Source organism: Salarias fasciatus, chromosome 17 (assembly GCF_902148845.1).
Source record: "Salarias fasciatus chromosome 17, fSalaFa1.1, whole genome shotgun sequence".
NCBI classification, from domain to species: domain Eukaryota; kingdom Metazoa; phylum Chordata; class Actinopteri; order Blenniiformes; family Blenniidae; genus Salarias; species Salarias fasciatus.
The window spans coordinates 7,476,899-7,492,805 of record NC_043761.1 but is presented as its reverse complement, the minus strand read 5'-3'; the positions used below and the strand labels follow the sequence as shown (position 1 = coordinate 7,492,805).

At 45.1% G+C, this 15,907-nt stretch overlaps 1 protein-coding gene across 4 annotated transcripts in view; it reads right to left on the bottom strand.

The window, feature by feature from the left end:
* The window catches only part of celsr1a (cadherin EGF LAG seven-pass G-type receptor 1a), a 64,012-nt gene that overhangs the window by 15,384 nt on the left and 32,721 nt on the right, over positions 1-15,907 (bottom strand). For all 4 annotated transcript variants that reach the window (XM_030113402.1, XM_030113401.1, XM_030113404.1 and 1 more), the window contains exons 6-9: positions 15,367-15,455; positions 3,331-3,488; positions 2,071-2,234; positions 1,799-1,924 (exon numbers count right to left, since the gene is read on the bottom strand). In XM_030113402.1, coding sequence (XP_029969262.1) covers positions 1,799-1,924; positions 2,071-2,234; positions 3,331-3,488; positions 15,367-15,455 — 537 coding nt within the window. The remainder of the gene's footprint in view (positions 1-1,798; positions 1,925-2,070; positions 2,235-3,330; positions 3,489-15,366; positions 15,456-15,907) is intronic.

Genomic DNA, 15,907 nt, shown 5'->3' with positions numbered 1-15,907 from the left:
TCAGGATTTGCATTATTATTGCTACAATGAAAGTCAGTCCAGCCCTCTCTCCTGCATGTGATATGATCATGACTTCATGCTGTAAAGGATTACTCTGCAGTAATTCCTACACAAACACTCGCCGTCTGGATACAGTGTGAAAATCCACTCAAAATCCTACAGACACGACACACGCTGCTCCGGCTGCGGCTGATGTTGAGAAAACAAACAGACTCCCGTGAAGTAAAGGCATGGCCAATCGTTCAGGAGAACATCCAGAGGAGAACTCGCTGGTCAACCCGAATGGGGCAAATGTTTTACAACACACACACAGACACACACACACACAAGCTGTAATTATCACACAAAGCACATATTTGTTTCTGGTAGCAGGCAACTACAGTGGTCTCAGCTGGGAGAGCTTTCCTGAAGCTACGTATCCCAATAAAATAGGAAAAATTTTAGAAAATGAGTGAGCAGAGACCACAATATATCAGGTGAACATTATTAGTATTTGGATCGATGATTTGAAATCTAAAAACAGAATTAATTAAGCTGCTACTACAGCAGCTGCTACGACGCCCATGTTTTTTTTTTGTTTTTTTTTTTTTGCCATCTGCAGCATGTAGAGGAGTTTATTAACTTTGTTGAAGTCACAGGACAGAAATCAGACGTTCAAAAACTAATAATAAAAACTGTACTAACAACTTTTCCAAAATTTTTTACAGTTCAAAATCTTTTTGGTATATTTTGGTACAAAACAGCCAAAAGACTAAAGGGTTTTTAAGATCAAATGAAAATGTTGGAAGCGTTGCAAGAGCAGTATTTATCTTTAGTTCTTATGTAACTGAAAGTCAGTCCTGACTTGTTCGGTCTACATCGAAACAGGATTCATACTTTCTTTTGTAAACAGACAGATAAACCCCACCGACACTGAAACCGAATGATGAGCCAGCTCAGTGTGTTCAACCTGTCATCTCCTCTTCATCTTCTTTAAAAGTAGCACAGCAGGAATCCGATCACCTCAACTCCGACGACAAAGAAAGCCGGCGGATGACTTCCAGTCTTTTTAAGTCCGTCCAGTCTGCGCGGGCTTGGCAGCGAGGACACACACACAATAACAGATCTCTTGTTTCGCATGTGGCAGCCGAGTGTGTGAAGCCTCAAACCAAACGTGTCAACAAGCAGCCGGGCGGCCAAAAACCCCTCCCCGGCCCGCTGTGATCCCGGGCCCGTTCAGACACTGGATACAGGCCTGGCGCTGAGCTGCGAGGGTTAATTCACAGATGAGAGGGTGAGGAGAGGCACTGACACCTTCACACATTGTTTGGACGCCCGCCCCGAAGCGAGAAATCAAAGCTCGGCTCATTTCAGGGAGAACGTGAGAGGGCTTACGGAGCATCAATACCAACACTGCTTTTCTAGTGACTACAAGGATCGGCTGCAAAAACCAATCCTCGTTCATTATTTTTAAATCTATATCCACTCTCCAGCAATGTACATGTACACAGGCTTCCACGGCAACATAATCCACCTGTCAGTCTTTAATTCACCTTTTAAGTCGAGGTTTTAAAGAATGACTCAGATCCGGATTCTGCCCTAAAAGTGCAAACCCGAGGGCATGTTTGGTGACTCCACCGCACTGATCCGAGGCTTCGCTCCGACTTTCCATTGTGGCTGCTGCAGCATGAGTCACACTGACTCCGGGGAGCAGCACTTTATCCCAGTTTGATCTCCCTAATGCGCACGATTTCTCCAGAAGTCGCACGCATGCTGCAGGTAAACAGACGTCTGTACGATTGGCTCTTTCTTTTCTTACCCTGCTCGCAGTTTTTCCCGCCGTAACCGATGGGACAGTCGCAGCTGTAGGTGCTCCACTTGCTGATGCACACGCCTCCGTTCTGACACACGTCGCCCGTGCAGAAGTTCTTCTTCGCCGGACAACCTGAGCAGAAGACGGCACAAGAAATACTTTCTTATCAGTAAAGAAAGAGTATTGCAGAATTTGACATTTTTCATCAAAGAATCAAAGATCCTCAATAACAGAGATTTCTTCATTTCCACTGCAGCTCTGCAGAAACGATGTCTGACCTGCCGTGGTGCCGTTGTTGGCGATGTAGCTGGCCATGTCGACGGGCCTGCTGTCGATGCTCAGGTTCCTCATGCAGCCCACAAAATCTCGGTTCCTGACTGGGAAGTCCTCCGGCAGATTGGGAACCCCGCCGAGCAACAGCGGACCGGTCAAGTCGAGAGACCTGCACAGGGAAGATAAAGGAGAAAAAAAACCAAAACTGAGTAATGCAAAAACTTAAAATGTATTTAATTGCATGTGAGCAAACACATTTTGAGAATATGAAAAATTCAAAGGGAATTCTGGACATTTGGTTTCTGCAGAAAATTCTTTTGTATGATTGACTTTTGAAACAAGGTTATTGTATTCAAGGTTTAACACGGTCACAAGGCTAACAGTTAGCATCTCTATGACTAAATGAGATTTAACACATAGGAAGCTGCTTACGCCCAGAGCTTCAAGATCAAACAGAAAACGGGCTTTAAAAGATTTAAGGTGGCGCAATACAGCTAAAAAAACCCACTAAGACCTTGAAATGTATGCAGTACAAATGTAGTGTTGTGGGAAAATTGAAAGATCAAGACTCTCAACTGAAATATGTTGCATTTTTGGAAACAAATCCTGTGGACACATTTGAGCCTGCGTTCCCACAGTTTGGGAAACACTTCACTGACACTTTCCACATCTGGAGTTGGAGAAACTATTTCGAAAGTCACATTAATTTTTATTCAAGGGTAAATTTGGGTATATTGTACATCATGTCAGACTGCTGAAACTTCAGGAAAACAAAGTCCCGATGTATCCTGATCAGTTCAGCCAAATGTTTGAGGCTATATTGTTTCAATACTTTCCCATTAATGATCGTCGGTATCTTATAACTTCACAGACTTAGAAAAGCGAGTCTTTCTCTGTGCCTTACTCCAATTTCCAAGAAAGAACCGGTTCACTTAATGCGCTCATGTAACTTACGTTATAATGTTCCAGCGTGACGCAGTGACCTGCGCCAAGAGTTCCTGAAAGAATGTAACCTCATGAACTCCCCTTTGAAGCCGTTTCTCTCTCCGTCCCACCCTCTGCATAGGAAATGTGCCCCAGCACGCTACCTCACCAAAAAACTCATTCAAAATAAAAAGAATCAGAACAGATCGAATCGGCAAATCCTTCAAAGAATGCACTGCAAACTGAGTCTGACGGCAGAACGGCCACGAGGATGACCTCAGGGTCAAGGACAAGAGGAGAGGATGGTGGAGAGGACCTGATGGAGGGTGAAAGAGACTCACTTCTTCTGTCCAGTCTGGGCTCCCTGAGCGGCGCAGGAGTAGTTTCCGATCTGCTTTCCGAAGCGGATCGCCATGGAGATGTCACAGTCGTCCACGGCGACCACGGCGACTTTCTCTCCGGAGGGTCCATGAGGGAGGCCAAGTCGCCCAATGTTGGGCTGAAAATTAAAGACATATTAAGATTAGATCAATTTACACATTGACATTGTATCAGAAATAATCGTATTGTGGTCCATTTCTGGACTTAAAGTGTATTGTTAAGGGGAAATGACCAAATCTGGAAAAATATTTAATGCTTGATTTCTTTCTTTGTTTCTTTCCTTCCAATGTGGGAAAGTTGGCCGAGACGGCGGCTCGATCGCTGCAGGTCAGCCCTACACAAACAATGTCTGGCTGACTTTCGGCGACTTGCAGCAGGAGCTGCGCGGGCTTCTCTCCAGGCTTACCATGACAAAAAAGCCCATTGTGTCTCCACCAGCACCGAACGATTACAAAGTAGGCTAATTCCTGCATCAAGGCCCGCGGCCGACAAATGTTGGTCTGAGAAAATGTAGAGCGGCTTAGAAACATCGGGCCACCAAATCGCTTTAGTTGTTCTAAACTCTAACCTGAGACCGAGGTTCAGTGGAGCGATCCCTTCACAATAATGGCTTTGGAACAGAAACAGAAGCTCTAAGCAAAAACAATGCTCCCACATATTAAAATTCATTAAGAAAATCACTGCAGAGAATGTCAACTCCGAACTCGGAATCGGACTGCAGATATTAAAAGATAAGATTATTAGTGACAAACCTGCAGATCTGCTTGATTAATAATACAAACAGTGCACACACTCAAATTTTCGAAATGATCAAATTAGATTACATATCAGTACAAAAAAATCCCACAGAATTGCAGCAACATCAGTATTCGTAATTGCCTGCTTGCGCCGCTGTTCCATGGTTAAAGTGCGTTAAAGTGCTGTTCTGTAAGGAGAGACTGCAGGACAGCAGATCTGATTACAGTGCAGTGTTTACACTGGTCACCTTTACTTTTAAAAGGTTCAAAGAGTTGGAGATCTTCAAACCGCGAAGGTAGCGGCTCCACGTTAACTAATAAAAGACTAAAATACTCAAACTTTAGTCAGTTAAAAGTTTTATAAAATGTGCTGCAGCTGCAAATAGGAAAGCAAAGAAAGAGAATGAGGAAAAAAAAAAAAAGAGGCATGCATAGAAAGACAATGTGTGTGCATGTGTTTGTCTCCCACAAATAGGATTAGAGTAATGAGATACTGGTGGGGCACAGTCGCAGCACACAAAGGGGGAGAGAAAAAAGAGGCTGAAAAATAAAGAAAAAAAAAAGAGCGGCAGACAAATAAAGGGAAAGCGGACTGACCAGGAAAGAAAAAAAAAAACACACACACACACACACAAAAGACAGAAGGCCAGACAAATGAGTAACAGAGGGGTTCACTGTCTTCTATTTTGGCTCAGGTGGGCTCTGGACCGGGCATAGTTTCTCATCCCGCTGGGAGTTTTATTGTAGTTAGTGGCTGCCACTCCCTCTGACTACCCTGTTTCCATGGATTCCACAAAAAAAAAAAACACACTAAATGTGACGAACAGGAAGTACAACACCTCCAACAACGCCACTGTACGAGCCTGATGTATCTTTACACTCACAATACTGACAATAATAGAACCTTGGTGTGTCCTACAAAATAAAAAAAAATCACATTCTGAACATTCTCACATTATAGAACAGAGAAACATTAAATGCTTCTGTGGAAACTGCTGAATTTCCTGAAATGACTCATTTCCAAGACAAAAAAAAAAAAAAAGAGAAAAATTTGCACAACCTTCTGTCTGTCACGTTTAACAAATTTGCTTTCACTCACATTCCTGTGATTAAAAACTACAGAGCGGGGGATCATGCAGTTCACTCTCATGCTGCTCGTTATTGTTGAAAAAGTACATGTTTATGCCCACGGACCAATCAGACTGCGTCTGGGAGTGTGAGTAAGCCATAATCACCCTCTGTGTGGAGCCTGTAAAGCCGTCCCGCTGGCAGGAAACCACGCTGCTGTCACTGGCGACCTGCCAACCGAACCTCTGTGCAGGTATCTACAGGTTCCCATCGCCACGGTAACGGGGAGGGTGAACCGGTAAACTCCCGCTCGCTCCTCCCTCTGAGGGAAAAGTGTGAGGCCGCGCTCCCAAATATCTCCGAGTGTCAAGTCGAAATGAGTCGTTACGTAACTCGGATTCTCCTTCCTGAGCCGCGAGCGAAGAGACGCTGCGCTTCAGGAAACAGTTTTCACCAGGTGAAGAAGTCATTACCGTCATCTAAACGCTATTTCTCAACACAAAGATCTTATATTCAATAAATTGCTGGAGTAAAACAATGAGTGAATTCAAACAATGGCTCAATTGCTTTCATCAAGCTGTGGGAAAATGAAAACGAGACCGAAAGCAGCGATAATAGCGATGTGTCAAAAGCTTACACAGGCCACAAAAGGCAGTTTGTTTGCATCTGAAGTGACTCTGATTACAGTCTTATCATCTCTTTTGAGTGCAGCCGAGCGGGAATGATGAGATAAAGAGGCAGGATGACAAGAGGCAAGGCACCGGAGAGAGAGGGAGACACCCTCACAATGAACCCGCAACCCAAAATCTGCTGATAAATCAAGTAACTACTAACACACAACTGCCATATTCACACAGCCTGCTTGAGTGCAAAACTATTCAGACTATGTAGGAATGCGGCTGGAATGTGTTGATGGTAAAATAGCCTTAATACACTGATTATACACACATTGTAATTGTATGAATCAGAGCAGATTTCATTATTTTGGCAGCATTAAGATATTATCCACATTCCCTAAGCTTTGGTAAATGGGTCATGCTTCAAAGAAAAACACTCCTACTTCTTTAAATTCTCCAAATCCTTCATCAGGTTTGGAAAGAAAGAATGATTTAAGTCTATTTAGTCTGAGTATTTGTATGCGGAAGAGGGATGTGGTAGATAGTGAGCTTTGGAAGCCCTGATGTGAACATGCTGAAGGCTGGGCAGTTCACATGATGATCTCCTGGGATTTTTAGAGTTTTCCCAAAAAATAAACATCTTGATAAGTGTCAGTCAAACACTTTCACAACATTTTCCCGCCTCTGAATGAGTCTTTAAACTCTCCATGCCTGTGATCAACATCCCTGAGGTTCGGTTATCTGTGAGTCTGTTCTCTGGGGACACCTCCAGCAGTGTGTGGCGTTTCAGCCCTCTATTCCGACCTCCTTGTTTTGAAGTGCACTTGGCTGTCAGTGTGAGGGGCCCGGTGAGAGGCTCTTATGGACCCTCTGCACAGCTTGGGGCCAGCTGAAGCTCCCCCCTCCCCCCACCCCTCCCTAAGGTGCTGTCTGCAAGTGAAGACTTGATTCCCGACAGCCTGCAAGGAAGTCAAAGGACACAACAGCATGCATAATGACTCACATGAACATGAATCCAAATTGAACATATGCAGAGTGTGGCTTTCACACACATACAAGACAAAAGCCCAACAAAGCACACACACACACACACACACCGTCTGACTGCTCTATTAGCACCGGACAGCCTGTCAAAGCTGACATGACAACATAACAAGGCCTGCAGGCTGGGTGAAAACATCCAGCACACAAACGACGGTTTCACACAGCAAGAAAAACCTTGAGCTGCTAATGAGTGGGAAAACCCTTGTGCTTGTGTGTGTGTGTGTTTGGGAAATACGTTTCGGATGTCTGCAGAATGAGTTTAAGTGTCTCCGCCGAGTGAGAGAGTGTGCGCGCGCGATTTCAGGAAGAGGCTGCAGGCGGCCGCACGGTTCATTTGGATCATAAAGGAAGAAGTGTGCACGCGCGATTGTTTGATTTGCATTCAGTAAAGGAAATGCCATTGTTGCTCCAGCTCTCAGATGAAAATCACTTTTGATGGATGTTTGAAAAACCGCGGCCTGTTGATGTTTCAGAGTTTGTGTCCGGTGAGTTAAATCGAGGAAGCAGCAAAGCAAAAGAGACAAAACATGGTTTTTTAAAGCCTTGTTTCAGTGCTGTAATGTAAAATAGAGGAAAACTGGATCCAAAACAAAGCTGGACATTAAACCAAAAACAACATCTCTCTCATATCTGTATTTTTGTGTGCAAAAAGTAGATGTTTGGCCACATTGAGCACAGTCTGCAGTGTGTTCTGTAAGCTCCGTCATGTCCACATTACCTCACCTGCCTTCCAGCTATGTAAACCTAGAAGTGTGAATTATTCAAACACAAACACACATACCGGTTTTCGGAGGCTTTTACACGAGGCTACCATGTCCCCCGTTCAAGCCTATATGTTACGGCTGTCTTCTTCCGAGACCATCCATCAGCGGAACAGATGAGCGGCGGCCATTGTTGGCCCCGTCGCCTTTCAAGGAGCAAAACAAATGTGTGGACGAGGAAGCCGAGAGAAACTGAATCCTGTTTGAAGCAGCTTGAGAAAATTTCCTTCTACAATATAACCGCCTGTTTCCAACACAGCTCTGCTGTACAAAGACAATCAAAACTTTAATCATGCTTGTAGAAGTACCAACAGAGATGTGAAAGTGGGAAAAAATATGGTGGGGAATCAAGAGCCAATAAAGAAAGAGAAGGAGGAGGAGCAGACTTCACTGCCTGCAGAGAAGAGCAGTTTTAACTACATCAAAGTTTTTCTTCTTTCTTTCATTTCTATCCTTGCTCAGCATTTTATACTTTTCTCCCCCACGAAATTCCAGCGTGTCTGTCTCACCGTTAATAAGAGGGTTAGGTCACGCTAGGTGAAGTGTGTGAAATCCGCCCCCCCCCCCCCCCTTCAGTGGCACACACACACACACACACACACACACACACACACTTATTTCACATCGCGAAAGAGGAATGCAAGAACACCGCAGAGGAGAAACGGAGGTGTAGTAATCCGGCCGGTCACGACTGAAGGTCATTCGTGGTGACGGATTCAATCTCCATTCCTCGGTGACGCTGTACTGTACACGTCCGTTGGCTTTGGCTTGCTGACACACACACACACACATCTGAATGAAATGCACAAAAAAAAAAAAAAAAAAAAAAAAAAAGCTGAAAAAAAGAGACATTAAAAACCAAAAAATGGGTATAAATGTTTGCTCCATCAGCTCATCTCACCTCTGAATTACTGGCTTAATTCTCCAATGATACAAACCGGTTCCGGTGTAATTGTTAAAATGACAGCTGCTGATTAAATCCTTTACATTGACGACGGGCCAAACGGGAGCGCGTCTGGCCTCATTATGAGAAACAATTTCTGACAAACGCCGCACTTCATTAATCCTGCCTGACAGAGCCGGTGCTTCGGCCCGCCGCTCCGCTGCCAAGGAAAACACAGTCGGCGCTCGCCGGTTGTCTACCTGCCTGTCATGCAGCCAAGGCTCACACACACACACACACTCACTGAACAAGATTCAGAACGTGTTCTCTCTGATGCAATTAATATTTTAGGTATGATTTCCAGAAGATGGTGAGGAAGACTGAGAAGACGCCCGGTGTGCCCGGAGCCCTGAGCGCCTCCAGAAGAGAGAGTCCAGCAACACTGAACCAGAAGCAGAGCGGAGACGGAGTGAAACCCAAACAGGGGGGAGAAGAAGAAGCACCAGTTGGGGGACTACAGGCTAGGGGTCGGAGGTTACCTCCTTCTGATTGAGCTCCAGCCAGGCGGTATAGAGCGGGAGCCGCAGAACCCCACTGGAGTCCACCAGACTCCCCCCGTCCTGGGAGAGAGACACCGTGAGAGAGAGACACCACGTTAGACCCAGAGCCCACGAGCAAGCGTGTGTGCGCGCGGCCAGGACTAGGAGAGCTGAGGGTCAGGGGGCTGAGACTTTCCAGTGTCATGTTTTAATGTGAAATAACCTCAGAATATCGAGATAGGTGGAATGAGGTGTGTGTGAGGTCACATTTTCAAACCAGCTAGTTCGCCAGCAATGGGAAGACCCCGAGCACGGTGTAGTTCCTCCTTGCCCACTTCAAAAGCGCCTCAACACAATGGGCCACAACTCACACACTGCCGCCTCCGGACAAAAGCGTCCCCCGGCCGATTTACATCACACTGTGAAACTCAATGCCGAGAGCAGCCCAGGTGAAATTTACCGCAGGAAAAGCAGAGGGGACATTCCTCCACACAGATCCAGCTTCCACGTGTCGGCGGCGGCGGCGGCTCAGCCGCAGAAAGGTGGTACAATATTGATTGCGGGCGATTAAAGCCACTAATCTCTCCTGCTTCGGTGTTTCTGCGCCGCTCAGTGCGAGACGATTACTGCAGGAGCAGTTGAACACACAGCGTGTTTGCATATGATGATAACCTCGACTGTTTGAGGTCTGTGGAAACATACGTCAAGAAGAACAAAGCCGAGCAAGGCCCCTTCCCTCTGAAAACACACCCTGCCGGGGAATGCGGGGTCCGCGGGGCTTCAGCTCCAAAAACATGTGCTTAACCTTCACTAAAAAGCACTTTAAGTGAAATAACACACAACCTGCACCCGGGCCAGAAAGACATGATGCAGCAGCCTCTCGTCATTACACACACACGTAGGCATGGGGAGCATTCCTGTGCACAGCTGATGAAGAGTGTGTGTGAGCAGTCAAGCTCCTAATAAGGAATGCATCTGTCCCTCTACTTCACCGCGGCCACCCAGGAAAGCCACATGTGGCCCCGGCAATGATAGCACAACAAAGGGAGATGGATGAAGAGTCCAAAGCCACTCCGGGCTCTCTGCGGTGAATTTTAATAGTAGCAGTTCAAAACTCAAGGACCGAATACTCTGCTGTGTGTGTGTGACTGCTTGCTGGCTCATTCTGGAAACAAAATAAATCCTGAAATATCAACAAAGAGACACACAGACAAGAAAGAAAGACTTATATAAGTGTTTAGATACTGAAGATAGTGATGCTAAAAGTTGATTTATCCTCAATATACAGCCTTTTCTTTCCCTTGAAGAATGAATAAAATAAAAGCCTGACGGTTCCGTTGATGTAAACCTCGTGCAGCACCTGTCCACAGCGGAGCACTGAGGCCTTCCTGAATACAGCTGAGCGGCTGAGTTCCAGTTTCAGAGCAGCAGGAGGAGGAATGCAAAAATATAAGGAGTGCACATTAAGTATTTCACACTATGCCGAGAGGCAATTTGCACCGAAGTCCCGATGATCGAATCCCCGCCACGTAAAAAAGGGCCCAGTGAGGCCGAGGGGCGCGCAGCAGGAACAGGATGGAGTGAACTTTTGGAACTCTCTGGTGATAAGAGCCAGCTAAGCCTGTCTGGGAATGCCGCATACACACACCCACACCGTAAATATCACAGTCAACATGAGCCAGTGCAACAGTTTTAACATGTCGAATAGAGAAGCACGAGGAAAACACAGCAAACACCGAACGTGCAATCATGTGGATGAATTGCAAAGAGTTTACCTTCAGGTTATTCTTCTTGTGGTTTATTGCTAACGCTTTATTAATACATCAGTCTTTCACATGGAGTGTTTCCTTGGAGTGGAAACTGGCAACAAGTTGTTAATTTTGACCAACAAAGACTCACACTGGATCAAAACTAATGATCACACGCAATAACTTATATATGTAATTTATTATTTATGTGTGCATTTCTTGCTTGATGACAAAGTTAGCTCCTTGCAAGGTACATGAACTCTTGCTAACATGACTGTTTTTTTTCCCCACTGGGTGCTGTTTAAATTCTGTTTTAAAAAAACCCCAATATGTTAAACTCTTTTTTTGCAAATTGTAGAAAAAAACAATACTGTCCCATAGAAAAATGAATTATTTTTAGAATATTGATGTTTTGTCACACTGAAAAGGAAAAAATGGAAATGACTGTATATGATAACCAGGACAATAAAGAGGTCAAATGAGAAACACTCCAACAAAATGCAATTGGATACATTTTGGAACAGCATAAATGATGACCTCCACCATCCTCAAGACATATTAGAAGAATATGCATTTCATATTTTGCTGTCAGACGAGTCATTATTTGTATACAGGGTATATTTCAGTGCGTACCTGACCCAAGAGGGCACCAGAGGGAGAACACAGATAATCCACCAGCAGGAGGAAGAGAAGAGACACAGAGCCTCCAATCAGCCAATAATAGGGAGGAACCAGCAGCCCGGAACCCCACTGAGACACTAGAAGAGGGGCGGGGGTCGCCAACGAGACCCCCACCACCTCAAAGCAGGGCAGGCCGCAACGACCCAGTCCAAACACACTGACCGTGCATCATGAGATTCAATACCTGCAGGTGGTCTGACCAATACAGCCAGAAAAATAAAGTTTTGATTTGATTCATTTATTTCAAACAAGTAAAGACAAAACACAAAAGAACAAAATGAAATAATAGAAGAAATAAGAAGAAAGAGATTTGGAGGTTCCCTGCTCGGCGTCCAGTGTAACGACATCAGTTTTCTCCAGCAAACGCATCTTTTCCTGCAGCAAACACATCAAAACAAGACAGAAGCTCCCGCTGCTCTAAAAATACCTTCCTCTGCTCTGTGTGTCTGTATCCTGTTTGGATCTGATGTGCTGTCACAGCCAAGCATCCTTGAGACACCATGGAATTTTAAAAATGTCTTTATATTTCCACTTCTATTGTAACATGTCTAATAGCATGTACACACACACACACACACGCACACACACACACGCTCGATTTGTCTGCCCCCCACAGACGCAAACGCGTAGCTTCCCAAACGACCCCAATTGTTGCAACAATAGCAAATCCGTGTCTGTTGTCATGGCAACCCTCCCCCTGACCTTCGACCTGTGTTTTCTAACAGGGGCACCCGGATTCTTCTGAAGACTGTTTTAAAAGGGGGCACCCGCAAAGCCCTGCACATTGTCAGCCGTCTCATCATCTGACCCAATAAATCACCATATGCGCGCACGCACGTTCGCACGCATGTGTGTGCACGGTGCGAGTGTGCCGTTGGGGCCGTGGCACGGCAGTGCACGGAGCTCGTGCGAGACCAACAAAAACTGGGATTAAGTTGTTTTCGGGGGAACCTTTCGGGGAACACTGCGTGCCCTCTGAAACTTGCTCCTTGCACCATCTGTTGCACTGTTTAATAGAAAACAACTCGGAGGACAAAGGACCTCAAGCTGTGAAACAATCAAAACAAATGTGGGTGAATTCTGTATTAGCATCAACAGAGGAGTGTTAAGTTCTCTATCCGACTGCAACAAACAAATAACTGAAAATTCGACCGATTGCAGCCAAAAGGAGGTTCAACGTCACGTTGTGAATTCTAAAACAATCAGTTTTTTTTTTTTTTTTTTGCAACTGTGAACCATTTGGCATCGCAGGTCATCTTTTAATCTAACTGTTGGCGGTTTGATCCCTCGTCAACCTCAGTGCTGAGTTTCAATGTCTGAAAGCTGGAAAACTCCAAATAGGCTGATTCGAAAGTTCCATAATGCAACTGGTTACTAATCATTAAAATAAGCATCAATCATCCGGGGTCGTCTTCACTTCGTTTTCATGAGTTTAACCTCTAAAAGCTCTTTGGGAAGACTTGGACCGAGAAGGAATGCTATTCATTTGTGTGTGTGTGTGTGTGTGTGTGTGTGCACGGCCTGAACCTGGACTGCATCATACCTGCAGCGCCGGGCGGCGCTCTCTGTTGTCTCTTTATGCTACGGTACCTACAGACTAATGCCCTGTGAATGATTGCAGGAGCGAGTGCTCTTTCATTTACGAGGAACACGTGTGTGCCTCCGGTCCCGGCGATGCATTCACATGTCAACACGTCTAATCTATTGTGAGAACATTACTGCTTTTTGGCATATACATTTCCACTAATCCCCCCAGCAACTGATGCAGGATTAAATTACCATCAGTCAGTCATGCTTCCGATCATTCAGCACTCGGAGAAAAGCTGACCCTGTGTCAGCGCTGCAGTCGCCCTTGAGCTAATTTAACAGAATGTGTCACCAGTACCGCAAATCACTGCTCTGCATTAAGACTGACATCAGTGGAATGCACCCACAACTTCTTTACAGACTCGTACCTCTGTGATGCATTCAAAATACCCATAATGCATGTGCAGACTGCCTGTCAGAGTAGCAGGGGGGGAAGGATATACTGTAGAATCATAAATAGAAAGGATAAAACCAAATGGAGCAGGAATAAGTTAGAAAATGTTTTGAGAAATGGAAATAAATCTTTTGTTTCCAAGGTGGCGTCCACACAAACATTCTCCAAAACAAAGAACTCAATACCTGCAGACGCCTTGAGCCTTACACCTTTCAGCCATTGTCTCTGCAGCATCATTACTGGTCAAAGACAGGTACATGCAGCCTGAATGCACCTCAAACAATAGATACAGGTATGACCCTGCAGCAAAACCAGGTACAACGTGGAATCATGATTCATCACCTCCGACGAATACTTTCCCGGAAAGGCATCTGTCTGCTGGGCCGGTGGGCTCCACGGCAGATCGACACAAGAAAGAGGCGAGCGAGCCGTGAAACGTGAGACGCTGCGCATTGTGAGCGAGTGTTACACCAAGAAGTAAGGTACTCTCCTTAACAAGCTGCGAAACACAAATGGTGGTGAAATATGAGGCCGTGCATCAGAGGGTCGGGCCGCTGAGGCCACAGCCTCCGGAGGAAGACGGGCAAAGGAAGAAGCAGAAAGGAACAGAAGGGACTGGCTGACTGCATACCAGTTAGCATATTAGCACTAAATGGCTACAAGATGGTGCCACACAGGACTATGGGAGATGCAGAATGTAAATTTTGCCTTGAATAGGGTGAATATGTCACCACTGCGGGCTCTAAGTTAAGGTCCATGGACTCTGAAATGCTCACTGCGGCTGCTGACAGATGGATGGATTCAAAATAGACGAAGGAGCTTCTTTGTCGGCTCCCTCTTTTGTACTCCTCCACATTTGTCTCCTTCTTTGTTTTCTCATTTTCTTATTCATCTCATTTTTGTCGATGTCGTCTTTGTCCATTTTTGTTTTCTTTGTTTATTTCCGTCCTCATCTTTGCGTTGTCTTTGACGTCGTCTTTTGCTTATTCTTCCTCTTCTTCCTTTCTCACTTGATTGGCATTCAAAACTTCGCCGACTGCCAACACTCTCCGACAGTGATGGAAGCATCAACTTAGCTGAAAATCACTTTTCAGTCACAGAATAAAACACCTAACACCAAACAATAGCTTGTGCATCCGCAGAAGAACTGTGTTATCTTATTTCCTGTCTGGTTTAATGTTAAAAGAACAATGCCTGCAGGCTGAGGAAGTTTGTTGTGAACTAACACCAACAAATGACTGCAATGATAAGATGCTCCAATATAATATTACAGTCGAAGAGGACACATGAGCTCGGCTGTGAAACAACCGGCCTCTTTTTCTGATGAAGTGACCGCCGTGGGAACACGATGAAAAAGACATCAGACTGTATAAAAGAGACAAAGTAAAGACAAATGGAGGTATGCAGACAAAGGAAGATGTAATGTACATACATTTCAGTCCTGTATGAAACTATGCTTGGTGAACTTCTCACCCTGGAGTTTAAAGCCAGGTCGCCGAAGCTGTGCTATAATTCACTGACGAACACTAAAGCTGTGGGATAAACCGGTGTCGGAGTTCACATCAGGAGTCAGAGCTGCACTGTGAAGATAATCTCCTGGACCAACGGTCAAGGTCAAGCGATTCAGTTGCTTCAAAGAAAGAGGGGATTCATAAATTCATACACTTGACTCCCACAATGCAAACTATGAACTCATTAACTCCGCACACTGACCAAACATAGAGTGATCTCAGCAGGGACCAATGGGAAAATTCACCTTCGCTTCTTTTGTAGATTAGACTTCTCAAATCTGCATCACAAGTGAGCAAAAGCAAACTCTGTTTGGAGTATCGTGTCAAGGGTAGATCCTTTTGGTTTTTGAAAAGGAAGAGCTAAAAGGGCTGCGAGAGGAAGAGGAAGAGGAAGAGGAAAAGTAGTTGATAGGTTTCAGTCTTTACCTTGTTGTAGTAATGGAGCTGGACGGAGTGCCACTGGCCGTCACTGACCCCGCCGGGGACATATGGAGACACAGAGGTCTTCGTCTCACCTGGAGGATGAGGAAGGAAGGGAGGGAAAAGAAGATGCATCAGAAATCACTTTTAACAGTTTAAATATAACTTAATTAACTCCACATGTGACTGATGAGGACAATGCATTGATTGTGTTGAAACAATCCGTTAAAATGAATGTAACCGAATGACAGGAAGGACGCCTGCAGCGGCAAGAGAAACGTGCTACACTGGTTATTGATGAGCGTTCTGTGACAAACTGTCTTATCTTGACTCACCCAAACATCATAAATCAATAGTTGGGAAAGCCAATATCCCTCTGCGGTATCAATGACTTGGAGTGAGACGAATAATGGCAGCAGATTTACTCAGGGTTTACTGTGTTTGTCAAGGGTAGGAGCAGCCTGGACACACATCCACTAACACTTCAACAACACTGACCCAGTCTTTGTAAGAAATGTTCTGGTTTTCCCCTAAAAAGCTCTTAAAG